Here is an 18,561-nt window from a genome sequence, read left to right as displayed (position 1 = left end):
TCTCTCTGACCCTCCCCTGCTTATGCTGTCTCTCTCTCTCAGAAATAAATAAAATATTTAAAAAAATAAAGTAGAAAACGTGTGCAAGAAATTAAGAAAGACAGTACAGACACACTAATACAATCCTTAGACTTTAATAAGTAGAAATCACTGACTAAGCATGTTTATTTTCAGTCTCTCAGATGTGTACAAAATGCTTACATTCCCAGCTGCTTGTAACACATTAATAACCCTGTGTGTTTTCTCCATTTTTTCCTGAAGTGTGAATGATTAGCAAAACTTTTAATATATTACCTCAGTGGCATCTTTCAAATAATTGAATATGGTTACTTCCAAAGCAAATTCTTCACCTCTGATAACAGAGTAGGGAAGATTCAAAAAAATAAAAAATGGTTGGAAGGCTTGTAGCTGAAAAAAAAAAATACAATGAATACATGTTATTAAACTCAAAATGCTTCACATTTCATGCAATTAAAAGTAAATCTCACAGAACCTATGAAGCCTATAATTTCACGTAGAAACGTCCACTTGCCTATCAATAGAAAACAAACAGCAACTTACACCAAATGAATGATGATAAACTGATGTGGTTTATGGTCTTTAACATAGTAATCACTACAATGTATTAAGTGCCTACTAGGATCCAGGAACTTTATTTTTTTATCATTTTATTTTATTTTTATCATGATAATCAGTGTACTCTCTAATCCCCACCCTCTACTACCCCATCTCCCACCCATCCCCCCTCTGGTAACCATCTGTTCTATACTTAAGAGTCTGTTTCTTAGTTGCCTATCTGTTTTTTTCCTTCACTTATTTGTTTCGTTTTTTACATTGCACGTATGAGTGAGATGATGTGGTATTTGTCTTTCTCTGCCTCATTTGACCTAACATTATACTCCCTAGCTCTATTCATCCTGTTGCAAATGGCAAGATTTCATTCTTTTTTTCTGAATGAATAGTGTTTATATATACACACACATACATATACACCTCATCTCCTTTATCCATTCATCTCTCAGTGGACACTTGGGCTGCTCCCATAGTTTGGCTATTGCAAATAAGGCTGCAATAAACATGAATATGCATGTGTCCCTTTGATTTAGTATTTCTGTATTTTTTGGGTAAATATACAGTAGTGTGAGTCCTGGATCATAACGTTCTATTTTTAGTTTTTTGAGGAACCTCCGTGTTGTTTTGCACAGTGGCTGTACCAATTTGCATTCCCACCAACAGCGCAAGAGTGTTCCTTTTTCTCCACATCCTCGCCAGCACTTGTTGTTTCTTGTATTCAGTTTAGCCATTCTGACAGGTGTGAGGTGATAATTCATTGTAGTTTTGGTTTGCATTTCCCTGATGATAAGTGATGTTGAGTGTCTTTTCATGGGTCTACTGGCCATCTGTACGTCTTCTTGGGAGAAATATCTGTTTATGTCTTCTGCCCATTTTTAATTGGATGATTTGGTTTTGGGGTACTGAGTTTATCAGTTCTTTATATATTTTGTATTCTAAGCCTTTATTGGATATGTCATTTGTAAATATCTTCTTCCATTCAGTAGGTTGCCTTTCAGTTTTGTTGATTGTTTCCTGCACTGTGCAGAAACTTTTTACTTTGATGTAGTCCCAAGTTTATAGGTACTTTACGTAAATTATTTCATTTAAGCCTTACAACTCCTGTGAGGCAGATTTTTTGCTCATATTTTACAGAAAAGATATCTGACATTCAGAAATCTCTGTAACAAGTACAAGATCATATTGCTAGTAAATGAAGGAGCCAGAAATGGATCCCCGCATGCCTGATGCTAAAGTCAAACTCCTCACCTACTGTGCTATAATGACTCCACCAAGCTGCTTTAAAAGCCACTGGCCCAAATCAAACAACCCCTGTTTTAGACTCATGTGGAAAGTCTAGATGATCTGCTTACTACCTTCTAACATATACATGCACATGTACTTCCTCATTGGTAACCCAATTCTGATATCGGTGGCCAAATCCTTCAGGGAAATCTGAACTCCTACCCTGCCTCTGAAAGCAATCACTGATTAGTTTAGGCTGATGGTTGTCACTGGTAGTGGCAATTTTCTCTAGAGGTTTACTTAGACATTTGCAAAAGTGTCTTAGATTGTCACAATAATTGAGAGGTACTATTGACAGAAAGGGTGTGAAAGTCTATAATTCTCAAGACAGAAGAACTGTCCCCTGTGTCTCATGATTCTTGAATATCTCTTCAGACATTCATGTAAAGTACCTGAACTTAAAACCTAGTTCCAACTTATATATGAACCCAAAGCATTTCTCAACACACACTGAATTTTTCATAAAAACAGCTATTTTGTAAATCAACAGAAGACTGCTCTTTGTTTTGCATATAACTTTACCAAAAGTTGTTCACAGTTTCAGAAACTGACATCACCGCAGGCAGTACTCCTAAAGGTATTTGAGCAGCTGAAATAATACATGTATATCAAACTAGATTTGCAGCTGTTACCCACAGGGTGATTCTATGCCTGGAGTAAATAGTTAAATATGTATGTCTCCTTGTGCAGCTATGACGAATCACTTATATACTGTAACATATATTACTTTATTACACATTACTTTCCTTTTATTTCTCCTTAATATTTCACTTAAGGCATCATATAGATTTTCTTTAATTGAGTATATAAGTATACTATACTATATTTTCTATGACTTTCCTTGTAGATGGCAAAGGGGAAAACAAAATATCTAATAAAAAAGGGGCTTCAGGTATGACAGAGGTGAGAGCTACTGGTCTAAGACCAAACATGGTCATTATATTCCTCTTGCCAGCAACTGGGTTAGGGAGTCACATATGCTAAAGTCTGGCCAGAAATGTGAAGCCATGTCTGCTAGGGGACATCTTGAGAAGTTCTGCTTATCCTTATCAAAGGGATACATGGAAATGCTCTGTCTTCTGGCCTTTGGAAAAGGTTGGATTCAGTCAACATCATAAGCAATTGTTTTTTGAAAATCCATTGAAGAGTGGACACCTTTTTTGCTTTGGGGACTTTAACATTTACAAGCAGCTCTTTCATATACTACCTCCACTGGAGTCCTGGTTAGTCCAAAACCTAAGTCCTCAGAGATCACGAATGCATTAGCCACCCAAGAAGTGATAGAATCAGGCACGGTAACTTCAAATTCTTGGTAAATCTTGGAACTAAGGTCAAAATAAAAATAAGAATCATAACACCGAGATGACACATTTCCAAAAAGTCAACATAACCTAACCATTTTTGGAAGAGTTTTAAGTTTCCAAATTGTTTACCTATCTAAATGTTTTTAAGTGAGCATGAAATGGTAGATCCCAAATTCTCAAGGAATGGGTCATTCAATAAGACCGTAACACTGCATCCTGACTCATATTCCATTAAAAGCTTTCAACAATGTTTATACCTTCAGAATGACCATTATTTTCATAAACGTTGTACAGATAATAAATAAGTATTTTCAAATTTAACTTGATTTATTTCTGTCAATTTAAATGAAAGCTTCCCTCTGTAATCTGGTGAATGCTGTATTTTTTTGAGCTTTGACTTGTGTCTTATTTCAAGTTTCCAAACATGGCTGACTATAAAATATGTGCATATTTCTTGATTCATCTGCTCAGTCATGGGAACAGATAGCCAGGGTCTGTCAACTAAGCTGAGTCCCTCCACCACCCGTGCCGCTCCTCCCTGTGGCTCATGGGGATGGTTTACAAGGAGCTATGAGGTAGAGAGAGTAATTGTGAGTACTCTCACGCCAAGGCAACAGGTATCCTCACAGCAATTTTCTCAAACAAGAACAAAGTTCAAAACACCCTTCATAAGGAGGTCTACCTTCTCCTTAATGATACTATCACTGCCCCAAAATGCAAGTGGCTTTATTAAATACTACATTTAAATACAATCAAGATGGTTCTAAAATAAAACCCTCTTGGTCTATTTAGCTTTAACCACAATACGTTTGTACTTAAACATTAGAAAGAACACAAAACTTATTTAAAAATAACACAAAACAAAATATATACGAGCAAAGAATATTATAAATCTTTACCCCATGTTGGTGTCTAGCCAAATCCAAGTCTCTGGAAAATGCTTTCTGACATGTGGATCACTAACCGAAGAAAAGTCATGAAAATCTACCAAGTATCCTTCAGTTTCCTCTATAAACCTCTCGGCAAATTCTATGCTGTCATCTAAAAATCAACATTGGCAACTGTTAGGGAAAAAGTCACTGTAGAGAATGATTATAAACTTAGTCCACGGAATTGCAGCATCTCTCAGCTGAATGGGACTTCAGAGCTCATCTTATCCAAACTTCTCGTTTTACAGATGAGACACCTGAGACCCACATAAGTCAACTGACTTACCCAAGGCCCTGTGGCCAGTTACAGCAGCACCAAAACTTAAAAAAAAAAAAAAAGGTTCCCTGCCCATACGGCCAACAACTGAAAAACTACTTACAGTGCAGTTGCTAAAAATAAGTTAAATCTCATTTTTTAAGTTACCTTCAATTTTGCTATTCTCTTTTTAGCTCCCTAGTGCCAAATACCATTGGCCACACCAGCCGTAAGATGCCACAATCATCGTGTTTACTAGCTTAAAAGAGGCCATGTTGCCATAAAAACTCTGGATCACCTACTTCTATTTATTCAACTTTTCTATAAGTCTATAATTATTTCAAAATAAAATGTAAAACAAATGGACTACAGTTGATATCAGGCATACAAAGATGAATGCAGTGAGCTTCTTCACTCAGTCTATATTGGAGGAGACAAATAGAAAACGGTAGTAAACATGTTAAGAGTTAAGAGTGATATAGACATACATAAAATGCCTATTTGCACAAGAATGGCTGATTTTATCCAAAATCTAAATGATGAAAATAGTATAGTTGGGGGAAAAAATCCATTTTGCAGGAGTTTTGGGGGTTTTTTTTATTCCATTTTCTTTAAGTCTCTAGTTAAAGAGTACCCCATATGGGAAGGGGACACAGGGGAAGTAACCTAAGTACAAAGGTATGTCCAGAATATGACCGTGAGTATTAAGGAAGAGTGGCAGAAAATGAGAAGAGAAAGAATGGCTAGGTCCAGATATTAAATATCAAATATCCCATAGTGAAGGACTTAGATTAATCCTTGGAGCAATTTTGACCTATTGAAGGTTTTAAAATAAATTAGAAACATGATCTAGCCCACTAAGCTCATGTTTTATAATGATAACTCTGGCATCAGTGTGAACAATGGTTTAGAGCTGGAGGAAAAGGAGGCAGGCAAAACAGTTGGTTAGGATGCTATTGTAACAGTCAAAAAGACACTGACAAGAGCCTGAAGCCAAGCAGAGGAGAGGAAGAATAGTCTCAAGAGATGATTTTGCTCTGCCTCTTGGGTGGATGACTTCTGTGTATGCCCATGGCATGCTGACTCCCCCTACCCCAGTCCTCAGCACACTCTTCTGATTATATGTTGTTGGGCCCCCCTAGACCAAGTAGAAATCTCATTGCTTTGTACATACTAGGCATGCAGTTAATATTGTCACTATTCATTAAATAATGAATGAACAAACTGGATCTGAGGAATAAAAGAGTAATTGCAGACTTATAAGTGCTAAACATGTCATACATTTTAAATGCTTTTGAATATAGCCTCATAATAACCCTGTAATACCAATAATATCATTAGTACCATATTTCAATTGTAAATTTGAGGTTTAGAGAGGTCCATTGATTTTGTCAGAGTCAAAACACCAGAATTTAAAGGCAGAAGTATTTGATGGCAATCCTGTTCTTAACTACCATGCTATTCCACATCTGACAGAGAGGAAGAAATTAAGGATGAGTTCTGGGTTTCTGATTTAGACATCTAGGTAAATGATGATTTCATCAACGTAGATATGACATGATATCAGTTCAGACCCATATATCAATAAAATTATATTAAAGAACAGCAAGATTGTAAAGAAAGAGAGATCATAAACTTGGCTTGTGACATACTGAATTCAAGGTATTTGTGAGATGGAGAAACAGGGTGTAAGATAAACAGTTGAGATGTTCCAGAGTTTGGGTTAATGAAGATGTCAGGGAAGGATGAGGAACTAGGAATGCTCCCAAATTGAATAATCATGTGGTCCAGGCCAAGTATTGGGGGAAAGTAAAAGCAGAAGGAGCCAATAACCCAGAATAACCAGAAGTCAAGACCAAAGATGTTTGGTCTCCAGTAGGGGCAAAGAAGACCTTCAATAGATTTAAGGGAGTGGGGGAATATCCAAGGTAGAAGGCATTTGAAATGTTAAAAGTAAACCAGTGTGGGGCACCTGGGTGGCTCAGTTGGTTAAGCGTCCGACTTCAGCTCAGGTCATGATCTCACAGTTTGTGGGTTTGAGCCCCGCATTGGGCTCTGTGCTGACAGCTCAGAGCCTGGAGCCTGTTTCAGACTCTGTATCTCCCCCTCTCTCTGACCCTCCCCTGCTCACGCTGTCTCTCTCCCCCACTTTCAGAAATAAATAAAATATTTTTAAAAATTGTTTAAAATAATGAAACCTTATAAAAAAAAAAAAGTAGACCAGTGCTCCAGTGATAACATGACCTTGAGTGACTGCTGATGCCATAGTGGTGGCTGCAAGATATACTATGTCCTTAGGAACCCTGATTCAGAAGAGAAACAAAAAAATGAATGTCAGTCACTTGAGGTTTCTAGGGACACAGTATGCTAGTAAGAGTATTAAGTTTCTTCTGTTACACAGTGGGGAAAAAAGATAGAAGAAAGTTCTCAGGAAAGGTAAAAAAAATCTTGTTAGTATTACTAACAATAGAATGAGTATTACAGTGGAAATCGGGGTTTGATAAGTAAAGATGAAAATAGATTAGTAAAGGCAAATACTGACAAAGAATGGAAAAAGACTGCTTAGAAGGTGTCTAGGATGGATTGTTACACCAAGAAAGCTAACCGTACCATATTATCTTTAATACATAGAGATCATAATGACTTCATAAAATTTTTAATATTATAAAATGATCTTTTTGCTTTAGGACTGTATTGTCAAAAATCAGCCCAAAGTTGGAGAGGCTGGGCTTAGTGTGGAGTAACTGAGAACACCTGACAGGAAGAGGGAATCCAGGGATAGAAATTATGACAGTTCTGGAGCCTTACGAGATGATATTAGCACAATGTTACCTAAAGGAAAAGAGAACAATTGCTGGAGTTAACCATTCTCATTTACATGCTTCCTTCAGTCAAAACATCTGCCTTCTTCCTAAAAGCACTCTCATTATTAGTTGGGTGGGAACTCTATTCAGCAATACAGGGAACTAGGACGTACAGATGTGACCCTGCCCAGGAAGAACTCAGACTAATGACACATGCACGTGTGTACACGTGTGTGTGCACGCACACATGTGCTCTGCATGTACCAACATACATATGGCATCTGGGTTATATTCTAGGTGAACGTGTGTGTGTGTGCGTGCACTGCATGTACCAACAAACTATGGCATGTAGGCTATATTCTAGGTGAACCATCAAAATGCTAGACAACAAAAATGTTTCAAAAATATATTATTTCTTTTATCTAATTCCAAAATAATAACAGTTTACAAAACAAATGGGAAGCATAGGATCTTCCAATATGTCCCCAAAAATAACTATTTCAAAGAACTGTAGGGAGCAAATGGAAAGCATTCATTTCAAAAATCTAGACAGAAGCCGAGACAAATATTCCATGTCATGGTTCAGATGCACATTAAATTCCAAAGACTTTAGGAAAAGAGAACAGAAAAATGAAAATCACAATATCCATATCCAACCAGAAAGTATCCATACTTATAAGTAATTTCAAATACCTGAGATGAAAGACTTTTAAATACTTTGAAAGCACATTGCCAGGTTCTACTTACAAACACCATCAATGTAATCCTTTATAAGGTTTGCATCTGTCAATACCCAGAGGCCACATTCCTAGAAAGAATCATTTTTAATTTTCTTTTAAAATAAAAGTTTAAATGCTCTGTAAAATGTCAAAGCAGTTTTCCAAATTTACTCTTGTTCAATTTTTTACGCAGATGTGAAAGTATTATTTTTTACTCTCATTTTTGAGAATTTAGGTACATACATGAGCATTCTCTCTCCCTCTCATCCACAGACACAGATACACACACACACATGGACTTTTTCCACTTGCTTTTAAAATTGGAAGGATGATTATCTTTCCACTTCAAATTACACTTATATAACACAGTGTATACTTCAACACACATTTAACAAATGGTTAACATTTCATAAATCAGATAATTAATTCTGAAGGTGTTTGAAATAGTAAAAGATATTAATATCTTTTCAAACTATATAACAAGCTAAACATACCTGAAAAACTGCAAAAGAATTCATGAACATGCCTAAATAATATCCTGTGTTATAGAGCTCCAACTCATGGACCACCTAAGGAGAAGATAAAATATGTGGAATGAATTGACTTGTATCAAGCTGTTCTGCCCTCTACAATATTTCTTACATGTCACTTAGATAACACACAGCCCACACGCTTATCTAAATTGAAAATGACACAAATGGAACTATAACAAATATGTTAATGCCTTGTTAATGATTCAATCAGCTAAAATTACATTTTTTTTTAATTTTTTTAAAATTTATTTCTAGGGGAGAGAGAGAGAGAGACAGCGTGAGCAGGGGAGGGTCAGAGAGAGAGGGAGACACAGACTCTGAAACAGGCTCCAGGCTCTGAGCTGGCAGTCAGCACAGAGCCCGACACAGGGCTCGAACCCACGAACCGCGAGATCATGACCTAAGCGAAAGTCGGATGCCTAACCAACTAAGCCACCCAGGTGCCCCTAAAATTACATTTATTCTTTTAACTTATTTTCACTCTGTTCAGGAATCTAGAGTTCCTAAGAAATGTGGGCTTGAGGTTTGCCCAGGAGGAACTTAAATGTCTACTTAAATATCAATTTCTAAACCAACACACAGGGGTCAGCATTGAAAACAACCTATACTTCTGGCAGAAATAAATCGGTTAAATTTGATGGTTAATATAAGTTCTGCAAAAATCTCACTTAACTATATTTTTTAAATAACAAAAAGAATTTATTTTTTTATTTTTTTATTTTTTTTACAAATAGTTTATTGTCAAATTAGTTTCTACATAACACTCAGTGCTCATCCCCAAAGTGCCCTCCTCCATGCCCATCCCCCCCTCCCCCCCACATCCATCAGTCCTCAGTTTTTGTCAGCATTCAAGAGTCTCTCATGGTTTGCCTCTCTCCCTTTCCCCCACCATTTCCGCCCTTCTTCTCCCCCTTGTTCCTCCGTCAAGTTCCTCCTAATCCTCCTATACGTGCAAACATATGATATTTGTCCTTCTCTGCCTGACTTATTTCGCTCAGCATAACACCCTCAAGGTCCATCCATGTCGCTACACATGGCCAGATTTCATTGTTTCTCATTGCCATGTAGTATTCCATGGTATAGATAAACCACATCTTCTTGATCCATTCATCTGTTGATGGACACTTAGGCTCTTTCCATGTTTTAGCTATTGTGGAGAGTGCTGCTATGAACATTGGGGTACATGTGCTCCTATGCCTCAGCATTTCTGTATCCCTTGGGTAAATTCCTAGCAATGCTATTGCTGGGTCATAAGGGAGTTCTATTGTTAGTTTCCTGAGGAACCTCCACACTGTTTTCCAGAGGGGCTGTACCAGTTTACATTCCCACCAACAGTGTAGGAGGGTGCCCATTTCTCCACATCCTCGCCAGCATCTACAGTTCTCTGATTTGCTCATTTTAGCCACTCTGACTGGCGTGAGGTGGTATCTCAGTGTGGTTTTGATTTGTATTTCCCTGATGAGGAGGGATGCTGAGCATCGTTTCATGTGTCTGTTGGCCATCTGGATGTCCTCTTTGGAGAAGTGTCTGTTCATGTCTTCTGCCCATTTCTTCACTGGGTTGTTTGTTTTTTGGGCGTGTAGTTTGGTGAGTTCCTTATAGATTGTGGATATTAACCCTTTATCTGATATGTCATTTGCAACTATCTTTTCCCATTCCGTTGGTTGCCTATTAATTTTCTGGGTTGTTTCCTTGGCTGTGCAGAAGCTTTTAATCTTGATGAGGTCCCAACAGTTTATTTTTGCTCTTGATTCCCTTGCTTAAATAACAAAAAGAATTTAAAAAGCAATTTACAAAAAAGAAATGCAAATTAATAACAAGCAGAAAAAAAATTCAACCCTGGTTGATAAAGCAATGCAAATTATAACTTCAATGAGATAGTTTTTTTAATATTGAAATATCTGCATTATCACATTAGCAATGCCATTTTTTTAAGAACAGCACTCATTACTAGCAAGAGTGAGTAAAATAGGCTAAAAGAGTAAGTAAAGTTGGCAGCTCCCAGAAAAGATAAATACAGAATAGACTATGACCTAGCAATTCCATCCCAATATATATGCTGAAAAGAACAGGCACTCACAGATACGTGTATGCCAAGGTTCATTCTGGCATCAGTCACAATAACCAAAGGATAGAAACAACTTAAACATCCATCAACAGAGGAATGGATAAGCAAAATGTGGTATATACATTAAATAGAATATTATTCAGCCATAAGAAGAAGTAAAGTTCAGATATATGCTACAACATGGATGAACCTTGAAAACATTAAGCTAAGTGAAATAAGGCAGACACATAAGGACAAATTTTATATGACTCCACTTGTATGAAATGTCTAGACTAGGCAAATTCATAAAGACAGAAGAAGATTAGAGATGGCCAGGGGCTGGGGAAAGGGGGACACGGAGAGTTATCACTTAATGACTACAGAGTAAGTTTGGGGTGATTAAAAAGTTTTAGAAACAGATAGTGATGATGGTTGTACAACATGAAAGTAATTAATGCCACGGGATTGTCTTTTAAAATGGCTAAAATGGCAAATTTTATGTTACATATATTTCATCACAATAAAAAAAAGTTAAGATATTGCTCCCTGTTTGGTAACTATTTCAATGTATCTCCCTTATTTGCATTAGCATTAACTAGACAAATTAAGACGAAGGCAGGAATACAAATCATGAAAGATTCTAACTACGAGCTTAAAAAACAACCACGTTGGGGGCCCCTGGGTAGCTCAGTGAGCGTCTGAATCTTGATTTCGGCTCAAGTCATGATCTCCTGGTTTCATGAGTAGGAGCCCCACATCAGGCTCTGCACAGCCAGCATGGAGCCTGCTTGGGATTCTCTCTCTGTCTCTTCCCCACTCACACTGTCTCTGTCTCTCTCAAAATAAATAAATAAAACTTTCTTTAAAATTAAAAAAAAAAAAACACGTTTAAAATCAAATACCTGGGACACCTGGGATGCTCAGTCGGTTAGGCGACCGACTTCAGCTCAGGTCATGATCTCACAGTTCCTGGGTTCGAGCCCCACATGGGGCTCTGTGCTGACAGCTTGGAGCCTGGAGCCTGCTTCAGATTCTGTGTCTCCTCCCTCTCTGTCCCTCCCCCACTCACACTCTGTCTCTGTCTTTCAAAAATGAATAAATGTTAAAAAAAAAAAGTTTAAATCAAACACCTGCATCCACTCTTTCTGCCCAAGAACAACCACAGCTACATCCATGGTAAGCAAACGCAGCACTAGAACAGGCACCGAGAAGAAAACAACAGAAGGAGAAAACAGAAAATTTCATAATATATCAACAAGCTGGCAAATACAGTCAGCCCAACTATAGACAATGGAGCCGGAGCCAGACATAATGTAGAGAAAAGATTTTAGTCCCAAGACTTAAACTCTGCTATGGGATACAAATACATGCAAGATCACCTTCCACTGACACTCAGACATGAATCAATGGAATTTATCTAGGAAGAAGCATCTATCTCAAAAAGAAATCCTCCTTATCTCATTGGCTCAATAAAAAGGCCGGAGCTGGAGCAAAAGCTGATGTCTGAAAATTATTTCTGGAATATCTAGCACTCTTTAATTTCCCCCAAGTGTTCAAGAGTCTCTCAGCACCACATATAAATTTAACAAGAGCAAAAGAAATCAAAATGGTCTCTTACCACAGGCTCCTGATACCCTTCTCCAGAGCCAACTCTGGAGAAACAAGAAAAGCAAGTAGGAAACTCAGATGAGTGGTATGAGAAAACCCTGGGAAGGGTAAAAGATAACTTTAACTGGTGTTTTGGGAGGAAGTGGGTGGCAGAAAGTTGCTAGAGGTAGTCTGGAAAAAAGGTTTTTAAATTCTGCTCTTGCTTCTTTCCAGGAAGCAGCCTTGGGACAATCCTTCCTTGCATTTTCGCTGCCAAAATCAGCAGCTGCAGCAGCAGCCTCCACTGCCTGTGTAAGTGCCAGGAAGATAATACCAGGTCAGCGCCTCTGCCCTTCTGGTGGAGAAACTGAGGAAAACACATGGGCAGACCCATGGCCCCAAGGACTCACTTTTCCTCTGCACTCCAAACCCTAAAAGCTGGTGGATCATGACCCTATGAGACTGCCTCTTCTTGGTGATACTTTTCACTAACAGCTTAAAAGTGAAACATTGAATAAAAGCCAGTAGCACACAGGGAAGATCAAGAATAGTTCTCTAGTCCCTGAAGCTTGACCCCTCCCCCTCTTTAAACTCACAAGACTTACAGATTGGAATGGAGTGTTCAGCCTTCCCCAACAGACAATATCAGAGTAGCTGCCAAATCAACTACGTCCAAGAGTATGACTTCCATAAAAGACCTCCAACTGGACAACACATAACATGTGATGCCAAATACTGAAAGGGCCAGTTCAAGATTTGAAAATAAACATGGTAAATATACATGAGGAGATAAGGAGAAATATTAGGAATATAAAACAAGAACAAAAGATAAGAACCCAATGAAAATAATAGATATTAAAAATATAATAACTGACATAAAGAACCCAATATAACAAATCAAAGGAGGATAGATACAACTGACATGTGATCAGTGAGCAGAGTCAACTGGGAAGCTCTCTCAAAGAAAAACAGGAAAGTCAAAAAGATAGCAAACATAAAACAAAAAGCTAAGAGATACGGAGAATGGAAGTAGATGTGTCAATCAATGAATAAGATGAGTCTCAAAAGAAGAGAAAAATTTAAATGAAGAAGAGAAAATATATATGAAGAAATAACAGATGCAAATTTCCAGAACTGAAAAATGAAGGAAGAGCATAGACTGCTAGGGCAATCAATAATGACACAAAATTACAATCCTGTACAATCGCCACACGGTCTGACTGGGATTGGAGAAGAAGGTGGTAACAAGTGAAAAGGGATGCGCAAGAAAATGAGAGCATACTGGAGCACCTGGGTGGCTCAGTCAGTTAGGCGTCTGCGTCTGACTTCAGCTCGGGTCATGATCTCACTGTTCCTGAGTTCGAGCCCACGTGGGGTTTTGTGTTTGACACCTCAGAGCCTGGAGACTACTGTGGATTCTGTCTCCCTCTTTCTCTGCCCCTCCCCCGCTGATGCTCTGGAATGCGCTCCCCTCCCTCAAAAATAAATAAACATTTAAAATTTTTTAAAAAGGAGAATGAGAACGTACTAAAAATGCTCATCTTATTAGGTGAAGATAGAAATTTTGATAGTCTTAAGAAATCAGCAAGAATAAATAAACAGGAGTATGGTTCATGAGTTAAGGGCATCTGTCATAGGAACAAAAACAGAATGTATAACTTACAAACCAGAAGAATAAAATTTGATCTAATCCATGGAAAGAAGATAATAAAAAGAGGGAAAAAAAGTAATCACATCTAAATCACATTTAAAAATATGAAATAAGGGAGGGAGGCAAACCATAAGAGACTCTTAAATACAGAGAACAAACTAAGGGTTGATGGGGAGGTGGGGGAGAGGGGAAAATGGGTGATGGGCACTGAGGAGGGCAACTGCTGGGATGAGCACTGGGTGTTGTATGTAAGTGATGAACCATGGGAATTTACCCCCAAAACCAAGAGCACACTGTACACACTGTATGTTAGCCAATTTGACAATAAATTATATTAGAAAATGAAAAATTAAAAAATAAAAATATGAAATAAAGTAGAAATAAGTCCTAATTAGGACAAGAATTATCATACTTGTAAATGTGTTACATAAGCTTATTAAAAGATATGGACTACCAGACATTAAAAAACCAAAAACAAAATATAATAACATGCTATTTATAAGATAAACTTAAAGGAAGAAAATGTACATGCACATACACAGGGAACAAAAGTGAAATAATATATTTAAGATACTTAAAAAGCTAAAAAATGAGATATTACTAAATTCAGTTAAATCAAATGCAAAATCCTATAGACTTTTTAGAATAACATGAATTTTTTCAAAAATCAAGAGAAAAAAATGACCAATTTAAATGAGTCTTTTTTTAAAGGGCTTGAGGAAAATTAGCTTTATAGACTGAAAAAATACATAATTTTTCTCAAGATGACCAAATTAGCTTAAACATGTATATCTTTCTTCCTATATGTTGTTAATCACTACACTTAATCAATTAATGGACACAGGTTATACAACCTAGATTTCAACTAACAATGGCTAGGGTGTATTAAAGGATATATACAAGAATATATCAAGAACTTACAAATTAAAAAGCACGAAAATGAACTTACAAAGAAAAGTTGATTGACGAGTAGAGAATTAGTTTATGTAACACTAGAGGTTTATATATTTCTTTGTTTATAAGTTTTCTGCAGATTAACATGATTTCACTCCCTCAATATACTACAAATAGTAAATTCAGTAAGACTGTAAATTATATATAACCAATATGTATAACTAAAATGGAAAATACTTCAAAATTATCTAGAGCTCTCTTCTCCAATGTCACCCAACATTGTACAAGTAAATTTCCTGGTACTTTCTTGAGAGCCTTAAATTCAAATACAGTATGAAAATGAGGGAAAAACTATAGATGGCCTCTCATGTAAGACAGAAAAGACACTTCACCACATAAGCCTCTTTCCAACAGAACAACCGGAATGCAAATACTTTTTATTTGGAAACTTTGCTGATTACTGATTTATACTTAAAGAGAAACCAATGAAATTTCCCTTAGATATTTTGAAGTAATGCAATAAAATTTCTTTTTTGCTCGTTTAGCATGTATTTTTGTAATGAAAAAATAGCTATGCTCACATTTTCCATTGTAATATCGTTTGAGGCATTCATCAGATTCACGCTTTTGTCGACAGCTACAACCCCAACTATTGAGTCTGGCTGTGTCACAGAGATCCTAAGAGAGACTTTCTCAGATGGTGCAGCATGAGCTTTACTCCAAGACAGCTTTATCTAGGAAAGGGAGAAAACAGGATTGATTTCTGTGACTTCTTTAAAGCATTACTTACATGTCTTACCAACAGCAGTTCAAGGACTCAAAATCTAGCAGAGATTCTCCATTTGCCTTTACTCAGGGATCATTCTAAAACCATACATAAAGAAAGGAATTAAAAAAAAAAAAGAAACTTTACTCACAATTTTTGCAAGGAATAGAACTTCTCACAGTGGCATAAATCTGAACTATCCTTCACTTCTCTACCTTTCTTCTTCCCTTTCTCCATCCCACACCCCGCAGCCCCCAGCCAATGCTAAAGAGAAGACAGCAGTGTGTGGCACACCTGGGCAAGGAACAGGAAGGAGGAGAGAAACTGAAGATGCCCACGTGCTGGTAACCTGAACTTAGAGTGAGTCAAGTGAGAGGCCCCTCGGGGACTCACAGAACTACCTGGGCTGGGGACAAGGGGATAGCTTTCCAATGAAGAGGTGATCAGATCAAAAACTAGTTAGGCCAGCGCTCTGTTCCCCATGGCTGCCTGAACTGCCTCTGTTCATTACATTCATCAAAGTATGGTCCTAACTCATACTTCTTAATGAGCCTCAATCATCTCATCACAGCAAGACTGAATGGCTTTGTCATGAGGCCCCTTCACACCTAGAAGGCCCATGCTGTCCAGTTCTATTTCAACATTCCACTGCTGCAGCGACTGCACTACCTGACCAAAATGGCCTTACTGTTCCTCTCAACTTGACTGAATATTAGACAGGCTTCTTCCTGACCATAAGCCCCTGATTCTCCCTTTACTTACAGCATTTACTTTAGAAAACTTGCAATAGTAAATTCTTCCTCTGCCCCTTTGAAATGTAAGTCTTCTCCTGGTCTCTTGCCACTTTACAACCCAAGAATGTCTTCCGCAAGGACCTGGGAGCCAATCCTTTGAAATGTAATCACCAAAAAAAGAATCCCTGATTGATCTCCCAGACTCTGTGGGTGGATGGGAGCCTAACTTATACATTGCCAGTGAGCATACACAGATGGCCTAATCATATTGACCAGTCTTCCCTCAGTGTCCTCCAGTACTTTTCTACGAGCTCAGTCACTGCTTAAAACTCTACTCCCTTTTGGAGCAACTCAGTCATTTAAGTGTCTGACTTTGGGTCAGGATCTCACGGTTTGTGGGTTCAAGCCCTGCATTGGGCTCCACACTGTCAGGGTGCTTCGGATTCTCTCTCTCCCTCCCTCTGTCTCTGCCCCTCCTCTACTTATGCTTTCTCTAAATAAATAATTAATTAACCTCTCCTGCCGTTTGTTTTCATGAAGTTGAATTCAATCTCTCGCCCCTACTGTGACAGTCTTGAATAAAGACTTGCCTGTTTAACTTGTCCAGTGAAGTTTTTTATACATATAGCCCTTATACCACTGTATCTAGTTTACTTTTGGTTTAAGTTTCCCCGCATATGCCCAAAATGAAGAAGAGGAGAGCAACATGTTCCAACCCGTACTTCTCACTCTTGACTCTGCACCTCTGGGACCCCGTGGCTTCCACGTACACTTGCAAGTGGAAGATTTCTAAACCTCCATCTCTTGTGCCTCCGCATCCTATCCCGTTCAGTCATTACTGAACATACAAAAGACTCGCTAATTTTCCCTCGCTTAAATATATTCTATTTTCAAATTTGTAGTTTCTTTGTGAGTAATGTAATAAACGTATAAAAGTAGAGAAAGAGGGGCGCCTGGCTGGCTCAGTCCGTAGAAGGTGTGACTTTGTTTGAGCCCCATGATGGGTATAGAGATTACTTAAAAATAAAAGTAGAGAAAGATGTATCTTTGCAAATATAGCTGAAATTATATTTATCTTTCATAACTAAGAAATTTCTTGGAATTATGCTATTTATATACTCTGCTTCCTCAAAACCAACATCCTCTTACACTATAACTTTTTTAAAACCTGGTCCCAATTTCAGAGATGTATGCCTCTGTATTTAAGTCCAACTCCTACTTTAGAATTCATCTTTGTCAGGGGATTAATAGAATAACTAGAAGTCAAAATTTGCACACGAAAAGTAACAGAGTATATACCATTATCTTTGGAAACATTTTTCATAAAATGAAAAATAGAAGTTTGTATTCTATTCTGACAAAGTTAATTAACAATTGTCAACTAAAGACATGTATGACTACTGCAACTTCTCAGAAGTTAACAAGTTAAGCAAACAGAAGTGCTATCAAAGAACTGTACTTTGCAAATCAATGCTTTTTAAACAATGAATATTTTGCTTAAAACAACCGGAGAAGGCAGCAGCTTTCAGTGAGAACAATGGCTCATTTTCTTATGCACTAGATGATTCAATTCCATCATGCACACTCTTTTAGCTAGGTTACTTCTAAAAATTGGGGTTCAAGGGAGTGTCCCAAACAAGCAGTACACCTTAAGCTATAAAAATCCCTGGTGCTTTTGGAGACCAAACTCCACACAGATCTCCACATGCAAGGTAGCCATGCTTCCCATAAATCTGTCCTGGGTTAGTTTCCAGGCCCATGAAATGGATAAACCCAATTTGGGCTCTGCTTCTACCTATCAGTGCTGACGGCCTCATTCCCTACATGCTCTGCATCTCACTCTCACACCAATATCAGCACCACACAAACTCTGCATCGTAGCTGGAACTGCATGCCAGAGCAATATCGACTCCGTCATTTGAGAAATCCTGAAATAGCTTCATGAAATTGAGTTAAGTCTTAAAGCCAAGAATCATAACTTACAAATAAGACCCACACTGCCCAATAATTCCACATGTGAAAATACATTTGTGGTAACAATACCGAAGGGATTTAACCATAGTTTTAGAAATGAATATAAATTTCTAACCAATGTTATTTAATGATACTTTTCTAAAGAAAAATTACATTTCTCAGACTTCACTAGTATGAAGTTTTCTTCTCACATCATTATCTTAAATCTTACCTTATTTTTAAAAACAAGCTGAACAGGAATTTTTAGAACATCATTTATAATTTCTCCATCATCTTTAATATAATACACAATAATACAGGCTTTTGGAGCCCAAGAATTTTCTGGAGTTAAAGAGAAGGTCGTTGAATTTTGTTTCCCTACAGCCACCAACTGTCCCCTGGATACTACCTGAAAAGAGTAACAGAAGAGTTTCATTTTATGCCAAAGCTAATGAGACTCTCAACTGCAGCGACATTCATCACAGGTTTAACCATACACACAAACTGTTCACTTAAACCAACTTCAA

At 37.6% G+C, this 18,561-nt stretch overlaps 1 protein-coding gene across 1 annotated transcript in view; it reads right to left on the bottom strand.

Moving 5' to 3' along the window:
- CD109 (CD109 molecule) overlaps positions 1-18,561 on the bottom strand; it is a 139,465-nt gene that overhangs the window by 40,085 nt on the left and 80,819 nt on the right. The window contains exons 14-20 of the mRNA XM_039248932.1: positions 18,267-18,443; positions 15,163-15,315; positions 8,364-8,438; positions 7,898-7,958; positions 4,061-4,202; positions 3,065-3,182; positions 295-408 (exon numbers count right to left, since the gene is read on the bottom strand). Coding sequence (XP_039104863.1) covers positions 295-408; positions 3,065-3,182; positions 4,061-4,202; positions 7,898-7,958; positions 8,364-8,438; positions 15,163-15,315; positions 18,267-18,443 — 840 coding nt within the window. The remainder of the gene's footprint in view (positions 1-294; positions 409-3,064; positions 3,183-4,060; positions 4,203-7,897; positions 7,959-8,363; positions 8,439-15,162; positions 15,316-18,266; positions 18,444-18,561) is intronic.

This window comes from Hyaena hyaena, unplaced genomic scaffold, assembly GCF_003009895.1.
Source record: "Hyaena hyaena isolate Hyena2069 unplaced genomic scaffold, ASM300989v1 scaffold_322, whole genome shotgun sequence".
NCBI lineage: Eukaryota > Metazoa > Chordata > Mammalia > Carnivora > Hyaenidae > Hyaena > Hyaena hyaena.
This window is presented reverse-complemented; position numbering and strand designations above follow the sequence as displayed.